This window comes from Rhipicephalus sanguineus, chromosome 4, assembly GCF_013339695.2.
Source record: "Rhipicephalus sanguineus isolate Rsan-2018 chromosome 4, BIME_Rsan_1.4, whole genome shotgun sequence".
NCBI lineage: Eukaryota > Metazoa > Arthropoda > Arachnida > Ixodida > Ixodidae > Rhipicephalus > Rhipicephalus sanguineus.
Window position 1 is genome coordinate 172,069,896 of NC_051179.1, and position 27,520 is coordinate 172,097,415.

Here is a 27,520-nt window from a genome sequence, read left to right on the forward strand (position 1 = left end):
TTCTCTGATTGTGCGAAGGCCGAGAAAATAGAAGACGAGACCGCGGCTGGTAGGGAGACGGAAAGGATTCCGAAAGGCATTCCGTGTGGGACCGAGCCTAGTTCTAGCCGCCCTAATAGGGTCATTGAGGAGCTGGAGGCTTCCCTCGCACCCCAACACGTGAATAGCCTTCCGGAAGTCGAGGGAAAAGAGGACAACGCTAGTCCTAAACGTAGCGGTGACGCGACGCTCCAGAAAGACAGTACTATCGGAGAGGGCCTCTCTAAGGAAAAAGCCCAGAGTGTGAGAGGGTAGAGAGCCATACTGTCGAGAAGGGCCCAGCTGTAGTTTTTGCAGATGAGAGCACAGATCGATTGGCCCGACAGTGCAACGGAGCGGAGAAGTCGAATGACTTAAGCAAGAGAGAAAGTGGCGCATAAGCATCCATGAGCTGTGAAAATGCCGATGTCGCAACCCAGAGTGAAGTCCACCGTAATCGGGGAAATGTTCGCAAACGTCGCCGCAAAAGAAAAAAGCGCACTCGTGCGGCGCCGCGAAGTGTTGAGATAGGTGGCACACGGCAGAGCGAAACACAGCACAGGCGAGCGGGCAGTTTGAGAAAACGTCCTTTGAGGCGTACAGTCTGGTGCAAGCGACCGCCGCAGCGCAGAAAGAAAAAGGACAGGTCATCGGGCAGTTCAGGGAAACGTCCTTCGGGGCGCGCAGCAAGGTGCAAGCGGCGAAAGAGGGGAAGCGGGGGAGAACAATGCGCATCCCCACGACGGAGGGTGCCTTCGACAGTTACAAGTTTGCGGGGACAACCATGTCAAGGTGTTCCTAGACGCAAGGCAGGAGGAGCAGATCGCCGAGCGAGAGCAAACAAAAGGAGAGGATTGCCACTCTTTCCCCCGCGTCTCTGGCATCCCCTTCGCCTTTGTGAAGGAAGCAGTCTGAATTCCCGAATGAGGCGTGACGGCGAAGTTCAGTTTAAAGAGCGCGCTCATAGTAGTCTCTGGCGAAATGAAATGCCGCCAAGAACGCGACCGCCACGAGTACGACTAAAAAGGGGAAGAAAGCTGTAAGCTTGTCGGAGAATGTAACAGTTTGTTGAAGATTTTTTTTGTAAGGTTATTTTAGTTTGATGTAGTGTTCTTTTGTTATCTCCGCGACTAGTTTGTTTAGCTAAGCAGTTTCTTACTTTTGGGTATTTTTAAGCGATGTATGTGTTTCTTTTATTAAGCCTATAAGCATTGTGCGAAATAGTTGTGGGCGCAATATTATGAGTAACTTGTGCGGAACCAGTGACCCGCACGGAAGTGAGCTGACCGCGTAAGATCGAGTCACGGTAGTCATGTGTGAAAATTGGTACGACCGCTAATTGTGAAGCAGTTTGTCGAGCGGAACCGAATTTCACTTGTTTGTGTTTTTATGTATAGCGCGAAGTAGTATACTGTCACCCAATTTAAGGGAGCAAATGAGTAATTTTGAGGAAGGTTTTAGAGTAAAACCAAGGCGGTTTTTGAAATGCTCAGGTTTGGCGCTGAATGTGGCTATTTTAGTGGACAGCTGTCAGGATTGACAAGCATGTTGGACCTGATTTTCAGCACGAATCTAACGCAGATTACGTCAGGTACTCCCGAGGTGTACGGCGTCAAGAGTTATTTTCCTTGCGTGTTGTTTTTCGTGAACATTTAGGTTCTGTCGCGTGTTTAGAGAAGTTGAGTTTCTAGGGATGTGGCGTATGGCTAATTGGGTGGTTTAATGTTTCAGCGCTCTATGAATGCGAGCAGTGTAGAGCTAAAGAGCACAGCAGAGCGCAGTGCGTTCTTTATCAGAGCGGCTCAGCATTGACCACACGAGCCTGTTAGTACGCGATGTTTATTCCCTCTATTTTGTTTACTATCATTGATGGCTTACAGGTCGTGTGATACGTAAGCTGAGCGTTACGCTTTACCGAACATTAAGGATAGGGACACGTTTCAGACAGTTGTATGACGCAGCTGAATCTGTTGTGAAAGTTTGCGAGTACGTCAGGTTGTGGCTCAAGTAGGTAATAGCGGCTACGTTCTGAGTTTGTTTTGAGTGAGCGTAGAGAATACGCACAGATATCTTCTGTAGGTTTTAGGCAGCCTTCATGTGAAAGTTGTGTTGTTGGTTGTTTTTCGTGTAGTTAGATATGAGAAGGTAACGCTACATAGCAGTGCGGATGGTAGGAGCAGACTTGCTTTAAAATTGGTTGTTTCAGGGATCTAGAGCCGGATTATACCTGCTTTTGGTGTTGTTTTGCTTGGGCGGCCAAAATGATCCATCTTGTAGGCATCTCCTCATCCATGAGTGTTGTAGCTTTGGCGGCACGAAATTCTGCCAAAATTTTAGAGTAGAGGTTTTTCATTTATTTGTATGTCTTGAGAAGCCTGGAGAGTTTTTAGCGAGTCCAAGGCGCTTGATCGCGGCATGGCATTGTGTTGTGTGGTTCGCTTTGCTGCTGTCGATCATTGTGAGGTGGTTTGGGAGTTTGTTGCGAGTTCGCAGTTGCGGTTCCAAGACAGGACGTCGGCCTCGTCACCAACCATTCTCTTCGTGCCCAGCGGTTGTGAGCGCTGGCCAGCCGAGATTTTCCGGGCGGCGGAGGAGCTGTTACGTTTGGCCTAAAAATTCATCGAGGCCGACGCTATTGAGCGTACAGCTGTCTACCGGAATGCTGTCTTCTCCCCCCCGTATCGGCGCTTAGACGGAGGCAGGAATGCCAATTCTTCCTGGAGGAGCCTATGCCGAGCGAGCGAGCAGGTCGCCGTGGATGGATTTCCCAGAAAAAGGACGTCGGAATTCGGAGACCCCTTTTTGGCTTGTTGTTCTCTGCGTGAGATAGCACCGCGGGAGAGATTCTCACCCAGCCACCTCTGCCTTCTACCCTACCGCAGCAGGGAAAATTAACCTGCGCCGGAGGGAGCGGTCTGCGTGTTTTCCGGAATTCGACACACCTGCTTTATCGTGCGTTTTGGTTAGCGTGGGAGTGCGCCGTTGAAGACGTTCCCATCAACCCAGGTGGGGCCTTCACCCGTGGCAGCCATCATTCAACGCTTCTTCCAAGTATTACTGGCAGTGGAAGCGGAGGTCATCGGCCCTTTCCCGTTTGGACTGAAACTCCTCGCCGACCTTCTCAACTACGAGTCTTCGGGGCGTGGCGAGTGTATTGTGTGACTCTTTGCCTCCTTTCGGGAGGCCGGACGCCAAGACGACAGGTCACCGGATTGGCGGGAGACGCTGACACCGGTTTGCCTGTGCTTCTGCAGTGACGGTCTCGGGGCTATAAAAGCCGAAGACTTTTGATGTTATTTCTCTGCCCTCTGCTCTCTCTTTTCACTCCAATCTCTTAACCATGTAAATAAATCTACGTTCCTTCTTGAAAGAACGCGCCTCCTCACTGGGAACCTTCGGCTATGGGGACGGACGGCGGGAGCCAGCTACCGTAACGAGACCCGCCGAACCCCACTCCTTACAATACACATACCGCGTGCTGCGCATGTTCGGTTGGCAAGCCTGCTCCTTCGATTCAATTTGTTTGTTCGGATTATTTATTTATTTATTTATTTATTTATAGTACCCTCAGGGTATAAATACATTACAGAGGGGGTGGGGGTGTGCATAGTAAGCAAGAGCATGAACAATAACAGCAAAAAAGTAAAACTGGAAGCATAATACAAAACAATCCCAAAAATCCAGTAAAGTACAATACGTTAAAGAAATAAACATGTAGTGCTAAAATACGCTGGATAAGACATTTTTTAATGCAGTTGTATCAGTTATATCAGTTGTGAAGGCTGGTAAATGATTCCAATCCCCTGCTGTCCTGGGAACAAATGATTGCGAGCCTGTAGTAGTTGGAAAGTAGGGTATGTCAACCCTATGATGATGACCAGGTCGGTGTGAGCGAAATGGAACTGGGTGTATGAACAAGGAACAAAGAGCGGGGTTAGGGTAGTATATTTTATGAAAAAGACAAATGCGCGATTGTTTTCTATGCGTTGCTAGGGAAGGTAGATTAAGAGCAGTTTTCATTTTTGTGACACTGGCAGGCATTGCGATCGTAGTTAGATGACATGAAGCGAACAGAGGAATTTTGTACTGCCTCAATGCTTTGTGCGGGTCCCAGACAGATGAGGCGTATCCTAGTTGAGGGCGAACGTAGGTGGTATAAAGCAATAATTTTAGCGACGGTGGGGCAAGATAGAACTTTCTTTTCAAGTAGCCCAAAGTATTAAGCTCATGACAAGTGACGTGTGAGGTCATTCAAATAAATGGTCGTCACAGGCAACAACCGTTGATGCAATCCAAGTTTTCAGCAGCTGCCGTTTAAGCGCATCGTAAGTACTTGAAGTTTAACCAAAAAATAAAAAGGTTGAGAGCACGTGTCAAAAGGGGATGCACGACGATGATATGAAATGTTTCGTAGGCTGTGCTCGAAATGTTTCGGTCGGTTTCAAGCATGTAAAAAGTATTGAGGGACTATGGTTTCAAGATTGCGATAGCAGCGGCGCGTGTTGCACCCCAATAAACTTCCGGTCACTTCAGTTGTCACTCTCTAACGCCGAAGCAGAAAGCGTGGTTTTGAAGTTGTGCCAGAATAAGAAAATACTCTTTTTTCCGCTTTCACGTAAAAGGAAGGTGCTTAAAGTGAAGGACTGACTCTTATAATGTTGTGTTTGCAGCTTAGAAAAATATTTATTTAAAAAACTTGGCGAGACACGTGGAGCAAAGTGTTGAAATTGTCCCGGTTACTCGCTAAGGCTTTTGTTCCCCGCCAACGCTACTCGGCTACGCCGGCGCGCAAAACCGGAAGCCCTCCAGCAGCTTTGTTTGTACCGTAGTAGGCCCACCGACGCGTCGTCGCCCGCGGAGACGAATGCCGTGGCTGCATTCGAAGCTGTATATGGTTCAGTTTTCGGCTGTATTCGCGTTGTTTAAAGTCTAATGAAAACTTGTAAACTGGAATCGTGAAGCACTTATCGTTCTGGGCAACCAGCCCATTTCGAAGGCACGTGTCTTTTGCGGCTATTTGATCGAGACGCTCGCGCGTCGTCTGCTAGCCCGATACCAGAGAGCGCATGCCAGTGATGCATGGAAAATTGTTTTGTCACCGTTACGTTCGCTTGACTGAGAGTCGGTTTTTCACTGTCTGAAAATAGATTTTCGAAAGCAGGACTTGTCAAGAGCTAATACTGAAAGCTTGGGCGCTTAAAATTCCCCGATGAGTGCAACCGTCTACTGGTGTAGCACACTGTACGCAAGCCTGGAGTTCATGCACTAAATAATATGAAATGTCACTAGACTGCTTCCAGGGATATACGTGATCGCCCGTTCCCTTGGTAAAGCTTTTGAAAATTACATTTGTTGCCACCGGGAGAAAGCAACAGATGGCGCCAGAAAAAGAGGAACTATGCCAAGTGATTCCAACTTTTCAGAGCTTAAACCAGTTAAATCGTGGTGGTACTAAAAACAAACAAAAAATGTCGTCTAAAGACAATAGAAGAGGCACTGCGTGAGATAGTGAGATATGGACGCCATCTGGCAATACGTCGGGAAACATGAGTGCTGTGTTGCGGGCTGGTAGTCGCGGCGCAGCGGCAGGTGAAGACCGGCGGTGACCAACGCGGCCGGCGGGGACGCCGGCCAGCCCGAACACGCGGTTTGGCGCGATGCGCCGAAGGAGAAGAAACGTCCGCACTCAACGAGTACTCTCCACAAACTCTCTTACTTACACGTCGCCTGGGTAAAACAGAAATGCCAGAGTGGCGCCCCCTGTCATTCGTACAATGCAATGCTGAACCGAAACCGAAACACAACATGAGCTTGTGCAGAGGGCACGGAGGAAGACAAGTTTCAGCGCAGTCGCATTTTCAGCGCAGCTTAAGAAACTAGGGTCTTTAAAATTGCGTATCTATGTATTTTCTATTAAAGGAACACACCACCTAATACTTACCTAATGATGTTGCGCCTCAGATATGCGTAATATTTACTTTTTGATCGACAACATTCACAAGTAGGAACAGCCATACCAGTTCAAGATGGGTGGGCGGTAAGCAAGTGGTTCAACTTTGGCCGGGCGGCTGGATCGAGTGACGTGCCGACAAACAGAAAGACAGACAAAAATTTCTGCGTTTAAGTTCCCCAAGAAAGACTATTGGCTTTTTAAACAGCTACATATGCCACGCGCTTCCGGCAACACTGACCGATGTGTGTGAACAGACGCTGTCGTCCAAGTATAAAGTCGTATAGTGCCGACTCTACACTTGAGCTAATGTAAAAGGCGTGAAAAATGGCACGGCCTGTTGTCAGTTGCTTGAGCTCGTCTTTGTATTTGTCGACGAATTGTTGTAGCCTCAGTATCTGGCTCCTCAGGTATCCTTCTTTTCTCTTCCATTTGCCCTTTTCGGTAGTGAGCAAAGTATAGAGGCCGAATGGCTGTCGACTTGGACGCTTTTGTCGCATGGGGCAGCCTGCTCAGCCTTGTGCACTCATTTATTGTGACACTGTACATAATTATTGTCGGTTGTTTCGGCGGTAGCGCATGTGGTGTCCATGGGCTCCGATTCTTCAGCTTCGGGACCTAATGTCAGCGCTGCATGCACATAGCGGCGATCGCGAGGCAGCGTTGGTACTACATGCATTGGTTGACTGTTCGGGCGCAACACGGTCACGTTTAGGGATACTTGCCATGCTTCGTTCAGTTGTTACCTTGGGCTGCAAACCTGAAGGGTAGTCTGCAAAGAGTGACGTTACTGCATCCTTCGCAAGCCGCCGCTACTTATATTTTATGAAATCTTCGCGTCGTAAACGACGGCTGCATATTCTAGTGTATTTTGAAGGTGTATTAGGCGACCAATTATCCCGCCTAATTGCTGCAAGCCACCTCTACCGAACACCAACGGCAGCTGAAATTTCATGGAACGACAGCCGAACAGTGTATTAAGGCGAAAGCCTTACATGCCTCATCAAACTAGAAAACTGACCGTCGCCGGCGTCAGCGCGAGTGATGCAAAAAATAATTACGTGATGACGTCATTATATGACGTCATAGATCATAAAATTTTGGACATCATCGGGACGTCAGCTAACGTGACGTCGTCATATTACATCTTCGCTTGGTCAAAATCGGCCAATCACGGAGGCAGTGCATGACTCTGCTGATGTGCAGAAAGCTTGCACTGCCTCCGATCCTTGAGGCTGTAAGAAAACCGCGTGAGGCGCAGAAATATGTCGGAGGGAGGCAGGGAATGTTCATTACATTGACTGGAAGAAAAAAAAAGGAGATGGCTTTCGCCTCTCAGTCGTCTTAGATGAATCTTTAAAGGACCCCTGACACCGAATTTGGGAAACTCGAGATCCTTGTGTTGTTTGATAGTCCTGCATGCGAGGTCACTTCTGACCGATTATGAGTCACGAGCGTTGCCTGTAAGATATTTTAATTTGGTTTTAAATTAAGCCTGAGTGCTCATCTGAATTTTGATCTCCTATCAACACAACCACTAGTATGACGCAGACGTAGGCCCCTTGTGACGCTGCAGAGGCAAAGCAAGTATTGTGCGGTGCACTGGGCGCAGAAATATGCGCGGTGCACTGTGGAAGCATACAGTTGCGAAGCATGTTTGCTCTTTGCTCCTCCCACCTTCTCCTTCTTCGGTACGTGTCGGCAGGCAGCGCGAGCTCTCCGTGTGTGTGTTCTCCAACTGGCAGTTCAAAAAGCGCGTGGCTGACGTCACCCAATACTGAGCGCACGTCATCATGCGGGCCCCGAGGCGCGACCGCCGCGGCGCGCCGCTAGTTTCTTATCCTCTTTCGGCGCAAGTTTTGAACCTACACTAAAAATGACCATAACGCTGCTAGGATTAATTAGACATCACGTTGGAGGATTTACGGTGTCATTCCGTGATTACAAGACACAGACCTACTTATTACAGTGTATATGTCACAAACAAAGAGTTGGCTGTCAGGGGCCCTTTAAGGGACGCTGTGAGATTTTTTTGTTCTTTATCAATAACGGGAAATAAAAAAAAAGACAATCGTGATTTCTTTCAGTTCCATTTCCAGAGTGCAACGCAACAGTATGACATACTAAGGCATTGGGACGGTTGCAATAGCCTTAAATAGAAAATAAAACACGAATACTATCAAATTCGAGTGCAAGTATCGAACCGGCAGCACGGACTAACCGACTGCCTGCGAAATACGTACAGCGGGGATGGAAAGACACGCGAAGATGCGGCATCTGCATTCTTTTCTGTTTCGCATTTATTTTCAAGTGGTTATAGCCTGGATGATTGATAAAATACGACGACATCCATGACACAATGAAAGACTAGCATCTTTTTATTGCCACCACGGCTAGAGCGTGATGAAAACAGCGCGCCGCTATGTTCGTGTTTCTTTCCATCCCCCTGTACCTGTGAAAGCCTGCAAGAAGCACAAATGCAATTAAACTCGTATGCATACACGAATTCGTGAGCTTCGTGATACGCGCGGCCGCTCAGCGCCAGCTTCCCGTAGTCTTTCAAAGACGATAGTCTTTCTTGGGGAACTTAAACGCAGAAATTTTGGTCTGTCTTTCTGTTTGTCGGCACGTCCCTCGATTCAGCCACTCGGCCAAAGTTGAACCACTTGCACAAGGGCCAGCCATCGTGAACGGCTCACTAGGTTCATACTTGTGTACATGGTTGATCAAAAAGCAAACATTACGCATATCTGAGGCGCAACATCACTAGGTAAGTATTAGGTGGTGTGTTCCTTTAATAGAAAATACATAGATACGTAATTCTAGAGACCCTAGTTTCTTAAGCTGCGCTGAAAATGCGACTGCGCCGAAACTTGGCTTCCTGCGTGCCCTCTGCGCGAGCTCATTGTTGTGTTTCGGTTTCAGTTCAGTATTGCACTGTACGAGTGCCATGGGGCGCCGCTCTGGCATTCCTGCTTTACCCAGGCCACGGAGAAAGAAGTATTTGAGGAGAAGAATCTCTCGGCCGCGGCAGCGCGCGAGGGCGGCGCGATAGCGTCACGGCGGAATGCGGTAATGCGGTTACACCGAAGCACGACAGATGACGCTTTCGGCCTGTTGCCATCTTTTACATGCTCTTCTATGGACGCGACGCATAAAAATCGTGATAGCGCCTCGCTCGTACATTGTAAAATTTTCAAGATTTCTGTCTGTAACATTGATCGGTAGATATGACAGATATTTTAGCTGCAGTTCCTAATCGATACTACCATAATTAGAGGCCGCACAGCGCTTGAAACGAACTGCTAGTAGTAGCCCCTGAGCAGACTAAGTCTGCCGCCGCATGCACGCGCTCCTCGCTCGCATGTTGTGCGCGCATGCGTAGGTGGACTTGGAAGGGAATGTTCCCTTCGCGATTTGCTGGTTTCTTTCTCTTTAGCGCTCCCAGTTGCTTCCGCGCGTTGCGCCGGCGGCGCCGACTCCTCGATGTTTGCGCGCGCTTTTCACGCTGCGACAAAGGAGAGTGCTTTGCAGATTTCGACCAGTGCTTCTTCAGGATGCGGCGGAAATGTCTCGTGCCGAACTGCAGCAGTCGGTACGCGTCCTGCAAGGAGAAGGTAATTACCTTCAAAGTTCCTATACCTGGCGACAACTTTCTGTGGCAACACAGCGAAAGCTACGTGGGCGGAGCTTCTGCACATGTGTTACTACGCCAAGTAGGCCGTTCGCGGGCGATTTCGGTTTTGGTTTCGCGAGCGCATACAACATGTGCGTTTCCATACGAATATTCATGGCTCATGGTGTTATTTGGGAATTTATGCAGATAGTTTATTCACAGATGTAGTCGAAATCTACCACATGACTTGATATACTTAAGCATGCAGCACAAATACCTGGAATCGTTGCTGAGCTCTTCTGCAAATCAAATTATATAACGCCAATGTGCTAGCGGTTGAAGTCCACGTGCGAAGCGAGCACCATTTAGTATTGTTTACATTTATTTTTTGGGAAAGCGATAGAATATTTTGTATTGCGAAGGAACGCAGAAATCAGCTTTATTAAAGCGGTTGGTTTTACTTTCAAAGAAAAAGAAAGCCACGGCCCAGCAGTAACTGCGCAATTGGAAATCTTACGCAAAGGTAACAAGCCATTTTCTGAATTTCGGTGCACACAGGGTCGACATCGTCGTTTTCCTACATTTGGAGACGCAACTTTCTGGAGACGCTCACGTTATTTTGTCAGGAGACGCGAAGGCATCGAAAGACAGCAGATATCTTGGCCACGACCGGTCAGGAGCGGGCGTCTCACGCTTGCGATTACAAACGGGTGAAACGCGTTCCTTACTCCCGTGGTGAAGAATGCTTTTTTTTTCACATTGAAAATCACGCTGTCAGTCGCATAATAGACATGAACACGTCTGTTGCCGCGGCAAAGCTGTGCACGGGTGATTTTGTCACCGTAAATCGCTCTCATTGCAAAGCGCCAAAACGCCTCCCGCCGTAGACGCCGACGGGCACGGTGTTAGACGCAATCTTCGGCGCAACTGTATCAGTAATAGTAAGCAACCGAAATACCGACCATGTATGCAACGCACTTTATGAAATGGGCCACTTGTTTTACGTACTGTTTGCAATCACAGTTGCGCTTTCAAGCGGCTCTTCTTGCTGAAGACTTGCAGGTCGCCGGCGTCACTATAAAGGAAGCTATCGCGATGACAGACCCGCTTGCGATGGTGGTATCACTTGCACACTTCTTCCTCGGTGATAGTATGGGCAAATCAACAAAATAATTTACAACGCACCGCTGCCTTCGTTTCTTTCTGGTCGATGAACACAGATCACCTAACGAACACGCGCCTATACTCACTCGCAAGTTTCGACGTGCACCTGTTGCAGCCCAGCGACGCCATCGTTGTTGAGTGGGGACGGAAAACGTGAAACGGACACCAGAAAACCTGAAAACTCGGAACAGCAAAAATCGCAAATCCTTTACGGGATTATCATTCTTACTTTCAACGCAAGCAACCTTGAACGTAATATCTATTTCTTTTATTTTTATGTTTTCTTTTATGCTACGTCATCTACAAAAGCTAGCGTTCGCGGACTGCATACAGAAGCGGAGTAAAAAAATTACACCATCTCCCGCTATAGGGAACCATGAGGCGATGCGAAGCCGGAACACTTGCACGATCGCGTTCCGTTGGCGTTCGTTGGGCATGCTACCGACCTCGCGTCGTGGAACGCGAAGAGGGACGCTACGCGCGTCGTATCTTCCATCTAGCCTGGCCGTTAATTCTCACAGGTCGAGTGGGGAACGCGGTCGACAGGCGGGCGAGAGGGGGCAGCGTAGGAGAGGAGAGAGAAGGGGAGGGGACGCGCATGCGCTCGAGCTCATCGCGGCGTTGTGCAGGAGAGAATTTCGGCATGTCTAGCCCGCGTTTCAGAGGGAGAGTGGAAAGGGGGAGGGGGAGAGGGTAAGTGGAGAGGGGAAAGGGAGAGGGTAGAGGACAGGGGGAATGGTGAGGGGGAGAGGAGAGGAGGTGTGTGGAGAGGGTATGCGCATGCGCAGTAAGGGTGGTCACGCCGCACACCACCACCACCGGATTGAGCTCGACCTTAAGATACTTCGCATCTAAAAGTGCGTGGTTCGGTTGCGTAGCCTTGGCTGTGCTGCCACAGAAAGTTGTCGCCAGGTATAGTGACCCAGTGAGGTTGGAAGCGTGGGCTCGCGCCATACCAAGAAAAGACCAAGGAGGTTTGGAAAAGACCGACAGCTGACGCCTCGTGACTACGTTTGCGAGAAGCACTTCTCGGACAGTGACATAGACAGGCAGCGCTATTATGGCGAACTTGGTGGCGAAGTTCTCCTTGACAAACCGAAACGGCCAGTGTTGTCACGAGATGCACGTGCCTTCAATCTTTCCGCGCGCTGTCCCAGATACTTGTCTGCTGTTCTAAAAAAAAGACAATGTGAAATTTCAACCACCTGGGGTTTGTAACGTGCACCTAAATGTAAGCACACCGGCCTTTAGCATGTCGCCTCCATCTAAATGCGGCCGCCGCAACAACCTAAATCTGAATTATTGGCATGTAGGGTAAGTCGCATCATTCGTTGAAATAAATTATACCTAACTCACTGAGTTGACGTTATCAAAAATTATAGATTTCACGTTGTACAAAATATATCACGCTGGTCATTTTCCTGTGTGTGACGCCATTTTTCTCGTTAATTCACCAAAAAAAAAAATACTTGGATGCGCTTGAGCTTCGCCTTTAATAGAAGAACGCGATAGCGTAATCGGGCCCCGTGCGCATCGTCTTCTCATTTGCTAGCCTCACCGACACGGACGCCGACACGGATATTTCTGCGAAACGGGCTCTTTAACGCTCTCGCGTTAAAATAGGGAGCCGGCGAGGACGCACAAAAACACATCCATTCGGGCGTGAAGCGCGAACGGCGAATTGGCGACGAATGGCCTTGAACCGACGAGCTTCGTCGGAGAGCGCGGTGAGAGGGAAGCGCACATTTTTCCTTCTCCTACGACAGAGTGCGCGTGAGCGCTGTGCCCGATTTCGTGACTTTATTAGGACGCCCGAGCGAGCGCAGTTTCGCCTCCTCAAGAATTCTTGCTCCGTGACCCAGGCGACGTGAATATAAAAGAGTGTGTGGAGAGTACTCGTTGAGTGCGGACGTTTCTTCTGCTTCGGCGCTTCGCGCCAAACCGCGTGTTCGGGCTGGCTGGCGTCCCCGCCGGTCGCGTTGGTCACCGCCGGTCTTGCCTGCTGCTGAGCCGGGACTACCAGCCCGCAACACAGCATTCACGTTTCCCGACGTATTGCCAGATGGCGTTCATATCTCACGCAGCGCCTCTTCTATCGTCTTTAGACGACGTTTGCAGCGAAGCACGCAGATACGCGGCCAATTTTTTACGTAGTCTACTTGCACAGCGCCACAACGCGGCAGCGGCGAGCGGACGCGGAGCGCGCGCTCGACGGCCCCAGGAGAGCGTTCGCCCAGGCACAGAAAAATAGAGGAGGCGCTGCATCAACACTACGCCTGCATATGATGTCTTTACAAAGCAGTTTCTAGACCTGGCGTGGTTCTGTGGTAGAATACCTGATTTCTACGCAGAATGCTTGGGTTCGATTCCTGCTGGGATCCTAATTCTTAATCTTTACATTCGTCGGGTGAACGCTGATAATGTCGGTTCTTCTTAACGCTTTCGCATTTACATTACCAATGTCTGTTCTCGCCGTTCCTGGGTAGGCATAAACTCTCAATCACCCGTGGCGCATACCTGTACACCGCCGCCCATGGTAAGCGGGTATGTGCCACACGTGTCTGGAGGAAAAGATTTCACGACGTACGCGACAGGATTTTCACGTTATTCATGTCATGATCAGACAGTAATATTCGTCAAATCCTCCTACTCTGCCATGCCAGTTTTGGTCTACACCAACGATAAGGAGGCGATCACGAAAGCACCCAGACGTAGGCGGCTAGATAGATGGATACGTAGATAGAAACGCTCAAAGTGCCTAGGGTTGGCTAAGAAATGCTTCGCATTTAAAATCTATCTATCTATCTATCTATCTATCTATCTATCTATCTATCTATCTATCTATCTATCTATCTATCTATCTATCTATCTATCTATCTATCTATCTATCTATCTATCTATCTATCTATCTATCTATCTATCTATCTATCTATCTATCTATCTATCCGCTCACGACTTTGTGCTCTCCTGGCCGTTTCGTTCATGGGGTGTACACCAAATTTGGTATGGCATAACATGACTGTATGACAGTATAAATTACACGTCATAACATGAACTTAATGACATGCATGTCATGTACGGCATGAATTACATGCCACTCTCATGGTGCGCCCGCGGCCGCTTCGCTAGCTTGATACGCACCAAAATTGGTATGGCGCGACAAGAGTGTATGCCGAACATAAGGTACTGGTTAAGACGTGCAAATCGTGACACGCATGCTTGCGCATACCATGTAAAACATGATTTACATGACATGGTCTCGGGGCGCTCGCGGTCGTTTAATGAAATGCATATATACCAAAATTTATATGATGAGATATTTCTGTATGACGAGCGTTAGTGACAGGTGGTAACATGTAAATCATGTCTTACATGACATGCGTGCCATTATTTTGATGTTACCAACTGTTATTTATGTTCGTCATACAGTCACGTCACGCAATATCAATCTGTAGCAGTCAGATTTCATGGCGCGCTTATCGTTATATGTGAGCTCAAAGGTGTCAATTTAACGCCAGACATAAATAAGAGCTGCCCGGCAATGTTATTGTGCATGAACCTTCCGCGGCAACCTAGCGAAACAAGCTGCACTAGGGCAGGGGAGACGCAATCATTCCCCGAAAGAACATTCGCGTATTCTCAATGAAACGCTTACCTCACAAAGGCCATCAGTCGTGGGAACAAATTTTTGCCGCCGTATACTGTGCAGCCACACAGCCCGTCGCATTGCATCCTTTTTCCCGCTGGGAAAACAAAACAGGGCTTTGCTTGTTTCCCGCAGGTTGCTGCACCCAAATGCGCGGCACCCAGGCATTCTTGGATGCCTCGACAGGTTTGCGATGAAGTGTCAAAGCGATACGGGATGTCGTAATATTCCTGGGGTGCTATGCAGGATGGCCCGAGCTTCTCGGGCACACGAGTTTGCTCCGAGCTTGCATAGCGGCGGTCATGACAGGAAGACAGTGCGGAGCAACCGATATCAGCGTTGATAAAAACGGCTACTAGAACGAGAATGGCGTCAAAAACGCATGCGCGGCATTTACGGCGGTTTTCAATGGAACACCGCGTGCGAACGCGCCAGCGCCGCCACTCAGTCAACATTTTGACAGTGCAGCGACGTCAGCGTGATTGTCGCGCTATCTTTTTGCAACTGTTCAACGCGCCTCCCACGGGAGTTTTCGTGGGCGTTTGTCCTCTTTCGGATAATTCTTTCGTTCCACCTAGTGCATGGAAATTTCCACTCTCGAAGGCAACAAGGGCGACCACGCAGCACTCTGGTGCAGCTCGTTTCGCTTCTCTGGAATATTACGGATAAATAAATGGACAGGTTGCTGCTATACTTACATTACACGTCTGAAGATTTTTCTGTAGTAGCGAATCGGTAGAAACAATGCCTCCACAAACAAGTAAATAGTAACATTTCTCGCCGAAAATCCCACCAGGGGCGCTTGCTTCATAGCTGTGATAGAATTACTGTATATGCTACCTTTAGGTAGCAGAGTTGCGCCACTGTTTTCCGGACGCCGCTCGCTCTGCCTTCGATGGTTCCAGCAACGCTATTCGCCCTGCGCCGTCACGTGGTCATAGGTGGCTCATTTGCGCTGCGGAGAAGCCAACACTTCCCAGGCGACGCCGACACTCCGTAGATTCCGGCGGCTCAAGGTCGGTTGACATCGGCGCTGTTGTTATTAGACAGTTATTAGTTTAGCGCTAGCGTGATAGCGGGGGTTAAGGGAACGTCGTTACCGTGCCGCAAACGTTCGTTGTGGACAGCGTGTTTTAGCTTAGCGGAATAGCGCTTACGTGCCCAATCTGGGACGGTGGCGCCACCTAGAGGATGGTGAATGCGTTAAAAAAAAGTGAGCAGAAAAGACTGAGAATTCTCGCCTGTACACCCGCACGACGCAATACTACTACTTTTTTGTATATTTGCTTGCGTTCACTGTTTTAGAATGTGACGAGTGCAATAAAAGCCCCATGAATATCTGCTGTTTAAATCAACGCTGTTACTCTGTCGCGCGAGCGCGGCTCCTGCGCGGGTGGTGAGCGGCTTTCCCGCAAGACTTCGGAGCCCAAGATGGCGTACCTTGGCGCAACTCTGCTACCTAAAGGTAGCATATACAGTAACTCTAAGCTGTGAGTGGTACGTCGTGAGAGCGGTGAAATTGAATACGTGAGAGCGGTGAAATTGAAGTAAGACGTGGCTTAGTTAGCTCGACCTTAGGAAGATTTGGCCTAATCAGCTTCGTCATAGCACGTCCTGACTTAGCTAGGTATACTGCCCAGCCAGTTAGCTAATCAGCCGGGCGCACGTGCTCTGGGACCGAGCAGGCGATGAAGAAGAGAACGACGAGGGCGTGCGCCGGCCGAGCAACGCGCTAAAATGTACAGGCCGACGATGGTGATTGTACACGTGCTCTCAGCGATTAGCTCTAGCCGCGGTGTTGTAAGGCGCTCGATCGGAACTCATGTCAGAGGCCACGGTGCTGATTATTCTAAAGGATACTGCTGCAGACATTAAACGCTTGAAAATGAATTCAAACGGCCCGCGCACACATAAAAAAATTTGCAGTGGCTTAGCTCGGCTATGCCAGGATATACGTAGCGTTAGCAAAGGTTCAGCCGAATATTCTGAGCTTTCCAGATTTCCGCAGCACGTTTAGCTTTCCGCAGCACGTTTAGCGTTCCTCTGTTCATTCTTCTTACGCTGAAGCGCTAATTGCCAGGCAACTAATTCGGGATCCGATGACATAAGCTTCTCGGCTGTTCTGCACCGTTGAGCAGCATTTGCGCTCTCCTTCTCCATGGCGTTATCCACCTGCAAACGCCAGTCAGAGGCGCTATCAAGCGGCACCAGCGCACTGTCAGACGGCGACTGCACAGCGAAGGCGAATACACCATCTCCCGCTAAAGGGGACCATGAGTAGATGCGAAGCCGGAGCACTTGCACGATCGCGTTCCGTTGGCGTTCGTTGGGCATGCTACCGAGCTCGCGTCGTGGAACGCGAAGAGCGACGCTACGCGCGTCGTATCTTCCATCTAGCCTGGCCGTTAATTCTCACAGGGCGAGCGGGGAACGCGGTCGACAGGCGGGCGAGAGGGGGCAGCGTAGGAGAGGAGAGAGAAGGGGAGGGGACGCGCATGCGCTCGGGCTCATCGCGGCGTTGCGCAGGAGAGAATTTCGGCATGTCTAGCCCGCGTTTCAGAGGAAACGCGGGCTAGACATGCCGAATGCGCGGAGCAGCAGCGGCGAGTCGCGCGCGCATGCGCAGCACTGCTCATGATGACCTCCGCGAAACATGCTTTGGCTAGGCAAGTGTAGCTAACGCTACAAAATACAGTTAGTAGAGCTTTCTGCCACTTTTCCTGCATGGGTGCACTTCTGCACTCAGTGGAACGACAAACAAATGAAAGAAGGTGCCTCTGGTTTGACGAAAACACCCAACCTTCTCGACCGCCCTTGACGTGACGCCGCGTTCCACCGTAACCAATGGAACGGAGCGCGCGCTGAGGGATGGATTTCACCTTATCGTACTATTAGCTTGTTCAAAAGGGGGTGTCGCCAGAGCTCGGAAAGATCCCCAATTTCGCCAAACTCGGGCCATCCTGCATAGCACCCCTGGACGCTTTCATGAGGCTATAAAAACAATCGCCCTCTAAAGCACCGTGCGTCGGCGGCCGGGACACACTAGCGAGGCGAGCCAGCTCGACCATTTATATGGCGAAGCAGCCGGAAGGGCGCGGCGGTGAAGAGAAAACGAATGCGGTACATTTCCCGTTAGAGTGACTTCATTTGCGCAGCGCCTATATCCACGCACGCAGCAGTAGGCGCGTGCGTGCATCCGGAATGGGTAGAACGAAAGCCTCCAAGATCGAACCGCCTGCGGGAACCATACCAAAACGTTGCACGACCTTCCCTTTAGGAAAATGCGCATGCGCCGTCTCACCATAAAAAAGGGCTGATTGTTCGATCCGATTCGTGACATACCGAACCTTCGCGGTCTGTCTAGCCTCTACACCCTCTCGTACATTTGCTCATTAAAACGGTGTACCTCAGGACTGCGTTTTAAGCACAACGCTCTAACTAGTCAAAATGAACTCGGTTAATGGCTTCACACAATCTATGCTTCAGCACTCACTTTACGTTGACGATCTTCAAATGGCGTGCCGCGCTCATTCGACATGACAACGGGTAAAAGACACATTCAAATCACACTAAACGAATTCCCACAACGGGTTACTAGACACAACTTAAGTTTTTGTAAGGAATGCTGCCACGTCGTTTTCTTAGAAAATAGGCTTACAACCGTTTCCTGTCTTTAAACTGAATCAAAAATATTACTGCCTATTGTAGGTGAACGAAAGACAGGAGAACATAAAGCAGAAGACGGATGTCGTATCAATGCCACGAAAAATTGTTTGAACTTCGGTCACAAGAGCACGTGCTGAGTTTGAACGGGATAGTCTTCAAACGAACTATCGCGTTAAAAGGTTAGAGGAGAAGAAAACGCTGATATTATTACATATAGGAAAGCAGGTAATTGCGTCAAGAGTCCATATGTAGGAGCAGGGTAAGGTGCTCAGGCGCATGATGTACAGTCCCAACGGAAAAAGATTGGCACAAGTGACCGGTTGCCGGAGCGGGATGATTGCGAGACGGGGCGCTGTTTTTCCCGAGCACGCTGATATCGAGAGTGCCAAGCACATTCCATTTTCCAAAACAGGGGAGACCGGCGGAAAGCACTCCAACAACACTTTTTAGGGGCAACTGCGATAAAGATACAGCTGCCCACAACTCCAGCAAAAAAAAAGATAAAAAAATGAAATCGTGTGCATAGCCACATCTGTAGATAAGCAATGAACAAGCGTTTCTTCAAGATATGGGCTTTCGGATGGGCCAACAGCAAGATAGACTGCTTTCTGCCGGTCCACAGACCTCCCCTGCTTTGCAAAATCGAATGTGCTTGGCAATGTCGCTATCGGCGTGCCAGTGAGCAAGAGCCCCGCGTGTCGGGATTTTGCGGCTCTGGTAACTGGTCACTTGTGCTAACCTTTTTCTGTTGAGACTGTACTTTTGGGATCAGTGTTGATTGATAAATAAGCGTGCATTTCTGAGGTTGAATTTGATGTTAGTGCTCTTCCGGTCTTCCTGCTCGTTATTGTGTCCCTTTGTCTTGCTTAACGTGTTAAAGTAGGAGTCCCTAAAAACTAGGCCCAACTTCAGTTCTCGTAAACCACCGGTGGCTAATGTTAATCTGTAGTCCACCAGTGCGTTGCACTTCATAAAGACATCGTGGTTGTGAATGTTAGGGTCCAGAGCTTAATCTTTCATCATGTAAACGAGCAGGGTTCCATGCATCATGTCCATTGCTGCACGCAAGTTGCATTATTCAGACTGTGCAGAAGCCTATTAGCGTTACACAGCAGTGACTCCAGAAACACCACACGCAGAAGTACCTTTTAGATCACTTCAACTTCACCAAGCGCATCAAGCAACGGGGGTACTCGCCTTAGTATTGCTGTGGGAAGCAATGTGTGGAGGTTTGTTACACAAATTTGTTGCCGTTTACGAGGTACACAGAGCAATCAAGGGTGTGTTTACGAAAAGTAGGTTCGGCATTTTATGTGTAGTACATAATCTTCTATCATAGTCTTACGGTCCTATTACCTAATATCGTGCGTTATTTTTCGCAGTTATGCTATTTTTGTGACCTAATTCAATACTGTGCGTGACATTACCGGTGTTCAGGGGAACTTTGGCAGACAGCTATTTTAACGCTCGCTTTAACTGAATACTCGCGTGTCTCTGACATTATATTTGCGCTCGATCTTGTGTCGCGGGCTACGCCACAAGAGATACCATATCCCTCCAAATTGTCTTATATTATTTTGCTCATGCATTTATCAGTCCATATAGCTTGCATTTCTGCTAATTTGAATAGCCTACCCTTGGTCGAAATGGGCGCACTTGGTAGTCAAATAATAAACGGCAAAAAATAATGTCCAATAATATTGGTGACTGTTACTTTAGGCCTGGCGAAGTCAGTTTATAACGACAGTAGAGTATAGGTTCATAGTTATGCCGCGTGTGTGCATTTCTTACGGCATTATAAAGCTCTCGCGCTACAAATTGGCCGAATAAGGTTTATACGCTACGAATGCTCCTTTTCACTCTATCGCGTGACAGCACCGATAAGCTTTCCTGTTTTAATGCTGTCGAGCGGTCGAACACGGATCTTCCTCCCTAGTAACTTAGCAGGAAAAGCCCAGATATGCCTTTTACTTTGTCTCTATAGCCTGCGGAAAGAATCCCCGTACGATGAGATAAGAGGCCGAGGTCCAACTCCGTACGCGATGCAATCCGTACTATTCGGCGCCTGATTTTTGGCTTCCGCTTGCGCAGCGCAAGCAGCACTGCGAGACCGCGGCAACGCCCTGCAAAACAAAAAAAAAATGGCACTGAAAATGTGCCTTTTACGTTTTTATTTCTTTTAAGCTTTAAACTAAAGGCGTGGGCAGTACGGACGGGACGATACCGCCACCCGAGAACGTTCAGAATACGTGACCCCCGTTACTGCCACAGACTGCTTCTCCTTTGCAGTGTGGTGTATATAAGGAGCACGCAAAGGCACGTAGACACATTCACTTTTGAGCATCAGTCGCCGCATCCTCTGCCACCATGAACGCAGTGGTGAGTTCGTGAGAAACGTCGCGTGTTCGCTACACGTGCACATGAAACAACCCGTCGTTGAGTTCCGAGAGGAAGTGACAAGGGTCAAACAGTGGCAAACACTCTGATTTTATGAGATTTAGACAAATACAACTTTAGGGCATGGCAAGAATAAGAATAAATGGCTAGCAGATATTTTTAAAGCCCTGTTGGGCTCTTAATGGGTTTGCACAGTTCGAAATCTCTGAATTTCGGCCGCCAGCAATTCCTTAATTTGAACTGTCATGAGCGCCTTCCTTTTATTAACGATTGAAATGTCCCAACAGGCAAATATTTAAGGAGGAATGAGCCGCATTATTGTCCGGACGCTCTGCGCACGCTTGCCGCCTTTCATTTCGCTGTAAAGTATATGTGCCGCTGAACGCTCCGACGAGTAGCCCAACCATGCTTACGCGGGCGCAGGGTTCTCTATTAGGGGGGGGGGGGGTGAAGTTCAACTGCAGCGCCCCCTCCCCTCTTGCCGACCCCTTCCCACTCAGGCTCTTACGATCAGTACTCAGTGCAAAGACGCGAGTATTACGTGCACGCCTATGCAACCATGTGCGTGGACATTTCAAAAAAGAATGAATAAGATAGCGAAACATTATTTCAGCCACCCCTATTTTAGTGAAATACATAAAGCGTATACTGAGAAAAACTCCACGTTCCGCCGATGTCTGATATGTGTCCTGCCTAAGCTTCAAATGAGTCTCACCCACAAAGATTTAAAAGTAGAGAAGGTGAAATGGTTTTTGATATATTACAGCAGAGCTGTTATGACCGAGGCTTGCCTGCGTCGTAGATAAAAAATAATCATTATCATGAATCGGCACGCGCCGAATCACCGCCCAAGTATTCTGTACAGATGGTCAACACGAGAAAATGAAACGTGCCCACCAGCGCTGATGTGAGCCAGCCTTGCGCGACTTAGTGGTAGCTGCGCTAATTTCCTTTTCTTCGTGGTTTCGTCTGACGCAGATCATTGCAGCCGTCGTCTGCGCTATTCTCGCCACAGCATCGGCCGGTGGAGTTGGCCTTGGCTACGGCCTTGGCTACGGAGGCTACGGTATCGGGTATGGAGGCTACGGTCTCGGCTATGGGCTTGGTGGTGGCTACGGTGTCAGCGGTGTCGGCGTCGGCAGCAGCGTGGCTCTTCTTCACGGGGGCCCTGCCTACGCCAAGGCCGTAGCTGGACCAGCCTTCCTGGTAAAGACGGTGCACCACGTCCACAAGCTGCATGGCGGAGGCGCTGTGATTGCCCACTCCGGCCTCGGCAGTGGTTACGGAGGCTACGGAGGATACGGATACGGAGGCTACGGTTACAAAGGTTAACGTTAGCGAAATGGTGTTGTTTACTGCGTACTGAGCGTCTCATTCGCTACATAATGAAGCGTCATCCACTGCAACTACTAGGGCCCTCAACCATTGTGCATGACGCTTCGCATGCGTGCCAGCGGGTGGCCTAAATTGATACGAGCTGTACATATACCTAAATTGTTCTGATGCGAATCAAGGAAAGCAAAAACAAGTACCTCACATGTACGCTGAAACATGTTGTTTCTACCTCAACATCTTGTTTCTACCTCAATGAATAAAATATGTTTTCCATATTACACTTCGATATTCCTGGTTCTTAAAGACGGACTAAACATTTCTTCAGTGCTCTTGGAAATGGAATGAAAGGAATGAGAAAAGGGAGGACGGATGCAAAGAATCACCGGCTGGGTGAATCGGGGCAGCCAAGTAGTGTGCCGGGCGTAGTATGCGGGCCAAGAAGAATGTTTTAACAGGCGATGTCTTCTAGCGTGTCACAAAAAAGCTATTCGCAATATCGCAAAAAAAGAGAGATGTGAATGTTCCCACAGATGTTCTATAAGCACCGTTCTCCTGAAGCTCAGAACTCACATAATAAGTTGTGGGATCAAACAGACACCAGCCCTTTTCTCCCGAAGTCGTATCTAACAGTTCGCCAGAGCACTGGGCTTTCGCAAATAGTCGTGCGCTCGGTGTATACGGAAACAAGGGGGCTACCTGGCTACATGCGACCGGTCAGGAATATTATGGTACTTTGCAAAAACCACTTGCGAAAGGCTCAATGTGGAGCCCTATCACATGTCATATCCTTCGACTACAAAAACTTCCATATACGCAGACTTCGGACACCAGGTAACTACATCAAAGAACCTTAGGTAGCCAAACATAATCCGGAGTTACACACTGTTGTACACTCTGCTTCTTAATCATATCGCGGTTGTGCACGTAAAGCCCTATAATTTATTCTTTAATGTTTGACCCGAACGTGCTACGTGCAGAATGTGTCCGTTTCCTCTCACCAGTTCTATTTAATATTGCGCAGGAGCCCCTTGGCATTCTACAGCAGTAGCTCTAGCAACAATGTAGGCAAAATTGTGCTTTCGATTGGGTGCACTTTTCCAAGCGTAACACTTTTCCAAGCGTCATTCGTCCTAATAATTCCATGGGAATCGACGAGTCGATCGTCGTTACGCTTCTACAATCACGGCTCTGTACACGATTATGCAGTTTACAATTTTATATGTAAACACTATACTACATTGTCGGCTTACGCGGTTACGATGTAATGCCACGCGTTATTTGAAGTGGTTAGTGCTCCACCCTGTTTGACTTATCCGCGTGATATTGTTTGCGTTTTGGCGAACTCGAAGAAGCGGGTCTAATAGCGCTCGCTTTAACTGCATTTTATTGCGTCTCTTTGCTAAAACTCGCCTTATATTGTATCGCAGGCTACTATATAGGCGATAAACAATTGGTCCATATTTTTATTAGTATGACGCATTGCCATAAGTGTCTAGGTATGCACTTGACCTCAATATACATTTGCACTTATGGGACCGTGCACTAGCGACGGTCTAAAAGTCACGTGACCTCCCTCTCGTGCTGCTAGGCGGGGGAAATCTGGTGCTGAATCTTAAGTGAAGAGGAAAAAGACTATCATAGTGCTTGCCTACACCCATATGTGCTGTGCCTCGCTCTGACTTACGAGGCGAAGTCTCGGCGGCTCAGACGAGCCATGGAGTCTGCTCGCAAGCGAGAGCAACGCTGATGGGAGCTTACTGTTCGGAGACAAGCTCTAAAAGAGGAAGCCAATGAAAGACGCCGTGAACATACAGCCTCACTGGAGCAGCGCAAGCAGCAACGTGCACTTGAATTTGGATTGCCAAGCACGTGGTCAAGGTGAAACCGTCTTGGTGCCTGCAGCTGCAAGAACAATTCCCGTCTTACACCGTGCACGACGTCTTCGTCTGTCCAACGTGCACGGTTGCACGAATAGCCCATTATGTTGCAGCAGCCAAATTATCCACTCGTGTGCTGGTATAATGAAGTGAAAATCAGGATATGTGACCCAAAACAAAGTGTGCGTGTGTAACACAAATAAAGACACATTGCAGCACATGAAATGGCCTAAACTGTCTCTATCTAACGCTTACTAAATGACGACTAACACATACTAAATCAGTATTTTTTGCTATGTCGCGATACTCCCCTGTACACGCGTTCGGTTCAGCGATATACCCACTGATTGTCCATTTGTTGTTTCTGTTGTTTCCGCTCGCTCGGTATATATTTATCGGTTCGAGCAAACTAAAAATCAGTTGAAAGTAGCACTGTGTCCTTGTCTGTTTTCTTTCTTCGTCTCTGCCTAGTCGCGCTTACTCACTCTTCATGGATGCTAACCAGCTAGCCCGCCAATGTGTTTTACCCAAATTCACTTCTAGTACATCGGGCATTCCTCCGTGGTACCTCGTTGAACCGAGCCGCGTCGTCCCGTTGATTGCATCGGCGGCTTGCAGCGCTCGCATGCTCTGCTTCTGCATCCGACACAAAATGCTGCCACCCGAAGTTCTCGCTTTATTCGGGTGCTACCAACCCCCAGCTAGCCACGGCATCCGGATGTGCAAACTCTTACGCTCGGAATGGCGGCGACAAGTGTGACTGTACAGAGGAAACTTGGGGCTCCTCCTGGAAACTGCAAGATGAGAGCACTCTTGACAACAGTTTTCAGGGATTATCGACCACACAACAGAATTCCTTTGGAAGCACGTTCTATCAGGCCTGAGGCAAGGACTTCGCAAGAAGCCTCCTGCATGAAAGAGCCAGGTAAGTATCATCGGCTGCGTGACACTACCGGACAGCATTCAGAAGATACTCGAGCTCGGGCCAAAGTTCGCAGTTGAGCCCAAGAAATCGGGCCCCGAACTATTGGAAATGGTCCGACAAGTGTTCAAACGAGTACCTGACGCCGACTCCGAAAGGCGTGTATCAGAGGGAGTTGATGTGCTGACGCATTCCCGTCCCCTCACAGGAAGGTACTCCTTCATTAGAACTGTTAAGTACATGAAGGACCATTCGCTCAAATTTGTACGCGCTGATAAAGAAGGTGGTTTTGTTGTGTTGAACAGGACCACGTATAATTCAAAAGATCATAAAGCCATTTCATCTACTTTTCAGGTGCGCAAAGATACTTTATTTTTCGATTTCCGTGCATGTTTCAAGCAACATCCTAACAAGAACGACGGAACAGCGCGGCGGGGAAGCAGTACCTTAAAGGGCGGGTTACGTGACTTGCTTACATCATGGCTGGTTTTGTTTGTATTGTCGGGAGTCATCACGGCTTCGGCGTGCTTACAAGCGCCATCTCTGATGCTCGACTAAAACAGCGAACGGCCTCGAAGATGCCCTACGGTTGCTATGCGCCGGACGGTATGTGGAGAGAGCGACGCTTGTGGGATCAGGTCTCACAGAGAAGCTCGACATATCCTCTGCGCAAAAATTCAGGAAGCACGCAAGTATGTGTGTTGTAGTAAATCCCACTGTTGCAGAAGTGCGGCAGTTAGGTAGTTCGAGCGCACTACTTGCCTAGGTGGTGCCTAGGAAAGTTCTTGATTTCATTCCAGCAGCTGCTCTTGGTCAACTTTTGTACACAACTCGGGCATACGAATCTACATTTTGTCTAAATTGCAGTTAGAGCGAATTTCGCGCGCCATCAAAGCCCGCGCAGCAATATGCGATAATAAAACTACACTTGAAGTGCGACTATGCAAGCGGAAACTACCAATGAGACGCGACCGCGTGAGCGGAGCGCAGTCCGACTAAAACAGAACTTTTGGAGCACCCGCGCCTTTCTTCATGGTAACTCGAGAAGTTCTTTTTTTCCCTGAATCAAACAGAAACGCACGAGCTACATTTTGCTACACTGTAATACACGGGATGTTCTTTTTTATCATAAGTACGTAATTTGAGTACTACTGATTAATTTTACTGGGGAATCTTGACATCATCGGCTCATTCCAAAATGTTCCACTGGTGGCGCATATCGTGTACTACATTTACCTTAATCCGTCGATTAGTAGAGCACTGCTGTTGGTAATACGGACGTGTTAGACGTTCTCAGATATTGACCTTTTGCTTTGACATAAATTTCTATGTGCCTTTAGTGTCCCTTTGGGTAACCAGGTTTACGTATGGGTGTGAAGTACTTTCAAAAACAATTTCACTAACACTAACACTGTCATAAACGTCATACACTGTCATATTTTCACTAACACAGTCATAAACGAGCGCTTAAATCGGATTCGACAGAGCGTCAAATCAGCGCGCCAGCAGCGCCCGCTCCGTGACATCAGACGCCAGCAACGGTCAAATCTCCAACGTGAAGCCCCTAACCCCTTACAAATGAGATGCCAGCCGAGACAGCCAGCTCCCACGCAAGATATGGAAAGTTCTAGAAATCAACGCAGCTACCACGGGCGCCTCCGCCACCGCAGATGAATGTGCGAGAAAGAGCTCGCTTTTTCCCAAGCCTTCGCTGTGCTACGTACCGATGAGTCATGCCGAAACGTCTCGAACACGGGCACGACTGCCAATGTAAGCGCGCGGAGACAGTGGTTCAGGCAGTGAAGGAAGAAATTATGATGTAGAAATGTGTGGTTCGGTGTGTGGTTCAGAAGACGTGCTTTGTTATGATGTAGTGCCATCAGTCGGTCTTGGAAGAAGTGCATAGAAGTGAGGTCGTACGAGCAGTGAACAAGAGTTTTGAAGACCGTGTCGTCGAGAGGAGACATGTGATCACCGACTGCCGAAGGGGAACGACTGGTCAGCGCTACAATCTACGTGGAAGACTCGTGAAGCCGGCGAATATGAAAGGTTTTTAAGTATTCTTGAGTACTCTGAATGTCTTGTATTACAGTGCAATTCGATTATTTGTTCGCCATTGCGGTTAAACGAATCTGAGTAGCATGGTCAGTTAACCAGCCAAGTGTGCATATGTGAGATGTTTGCTCTGCCTTAATTGAAAATATACGTTTTTGTGTTGCCCACTTTTGGCTCTGACTCGGTCCTTGAAACACAACCAGTGTTCGCTGGCGCCCTAAGAAAAGCTGTTCTTGAAGTCTCAGTGCTGTCGTGGGGGGTTTAGGGCGCCGATGCGTCAGGGCTTTGAGGATCTGCCCGGTGATTGCCTCCTATTAACGGGTTTGTGACAAACATTTTGTCGTTCGCATGAACACACGCATATACGCACGTATACATTTATATTGTAGAAGATACTTTTCCTAACCGGGGCGCATGTTATTCGTCATAAACATACATCATTTAGCATCATTTTATTGATTAAAACTTGGAGCACTTAAATCCACGTGCAGGGCTGCCGTAGGGTGGATGTGAAAAGCAGCGTGAATTCAAGCCAAAAGTAGCCAAAGTAGCCATGCCGCTTATATTTATCGCCAGATTTGTAGCGAAATAGAACAGCAGCGCTATTATGAGCAGAGTTTTTATTTTAACACGAAAGTGTTTTATGCCGGGGTCCACCAAGACTTCAGTGACGTATTTCCGTCACGGAAATGACGTCGAAAAAATATACACAGTCAGATGGCAAAGAAAAAAGGTACCGTCAACGGGCATCGAACCCACGACCGCTCGGTCCGCAACAACAGATGCCGGGCACGCTATCCACTGCGCCACGGTCACAGACTCTGGAGGCTTTACGAACGCGCCTTTTATATCTACCACTCTCCCGGTCGGCTGG

At 48.7% G+C, this 27,520-nt stretch overlaps 1 protein-coding gene across 1 annotated transcript; it reads left to right on the plus strand.

Annotated features, from left to right (window-relative positions):
• Positions 1 to 20,427: 20,427 nt before the first annotated feature.
• Positions 20,428 to 21,837, plus strand: LOC125758351 (glycine-rich protein-like). The gene is made up of 2 exons (XM_049415419.1): positions 20,428 to 20,439; positions 21,436 to 21,837. Exons 1-2 carry the CDS (start codon positions 20,428 to 20,430, stop codon positions 21,787 to 21,789), a joined length of 366 nt encoding a protein of 121 aa, XP_049271376.1. The 3' UTR covers positions 21,790 to 21,837.
• The last annotated feature ends 5,683 nt before the right edge of the window (positions 21,838 to 27,520 follow it).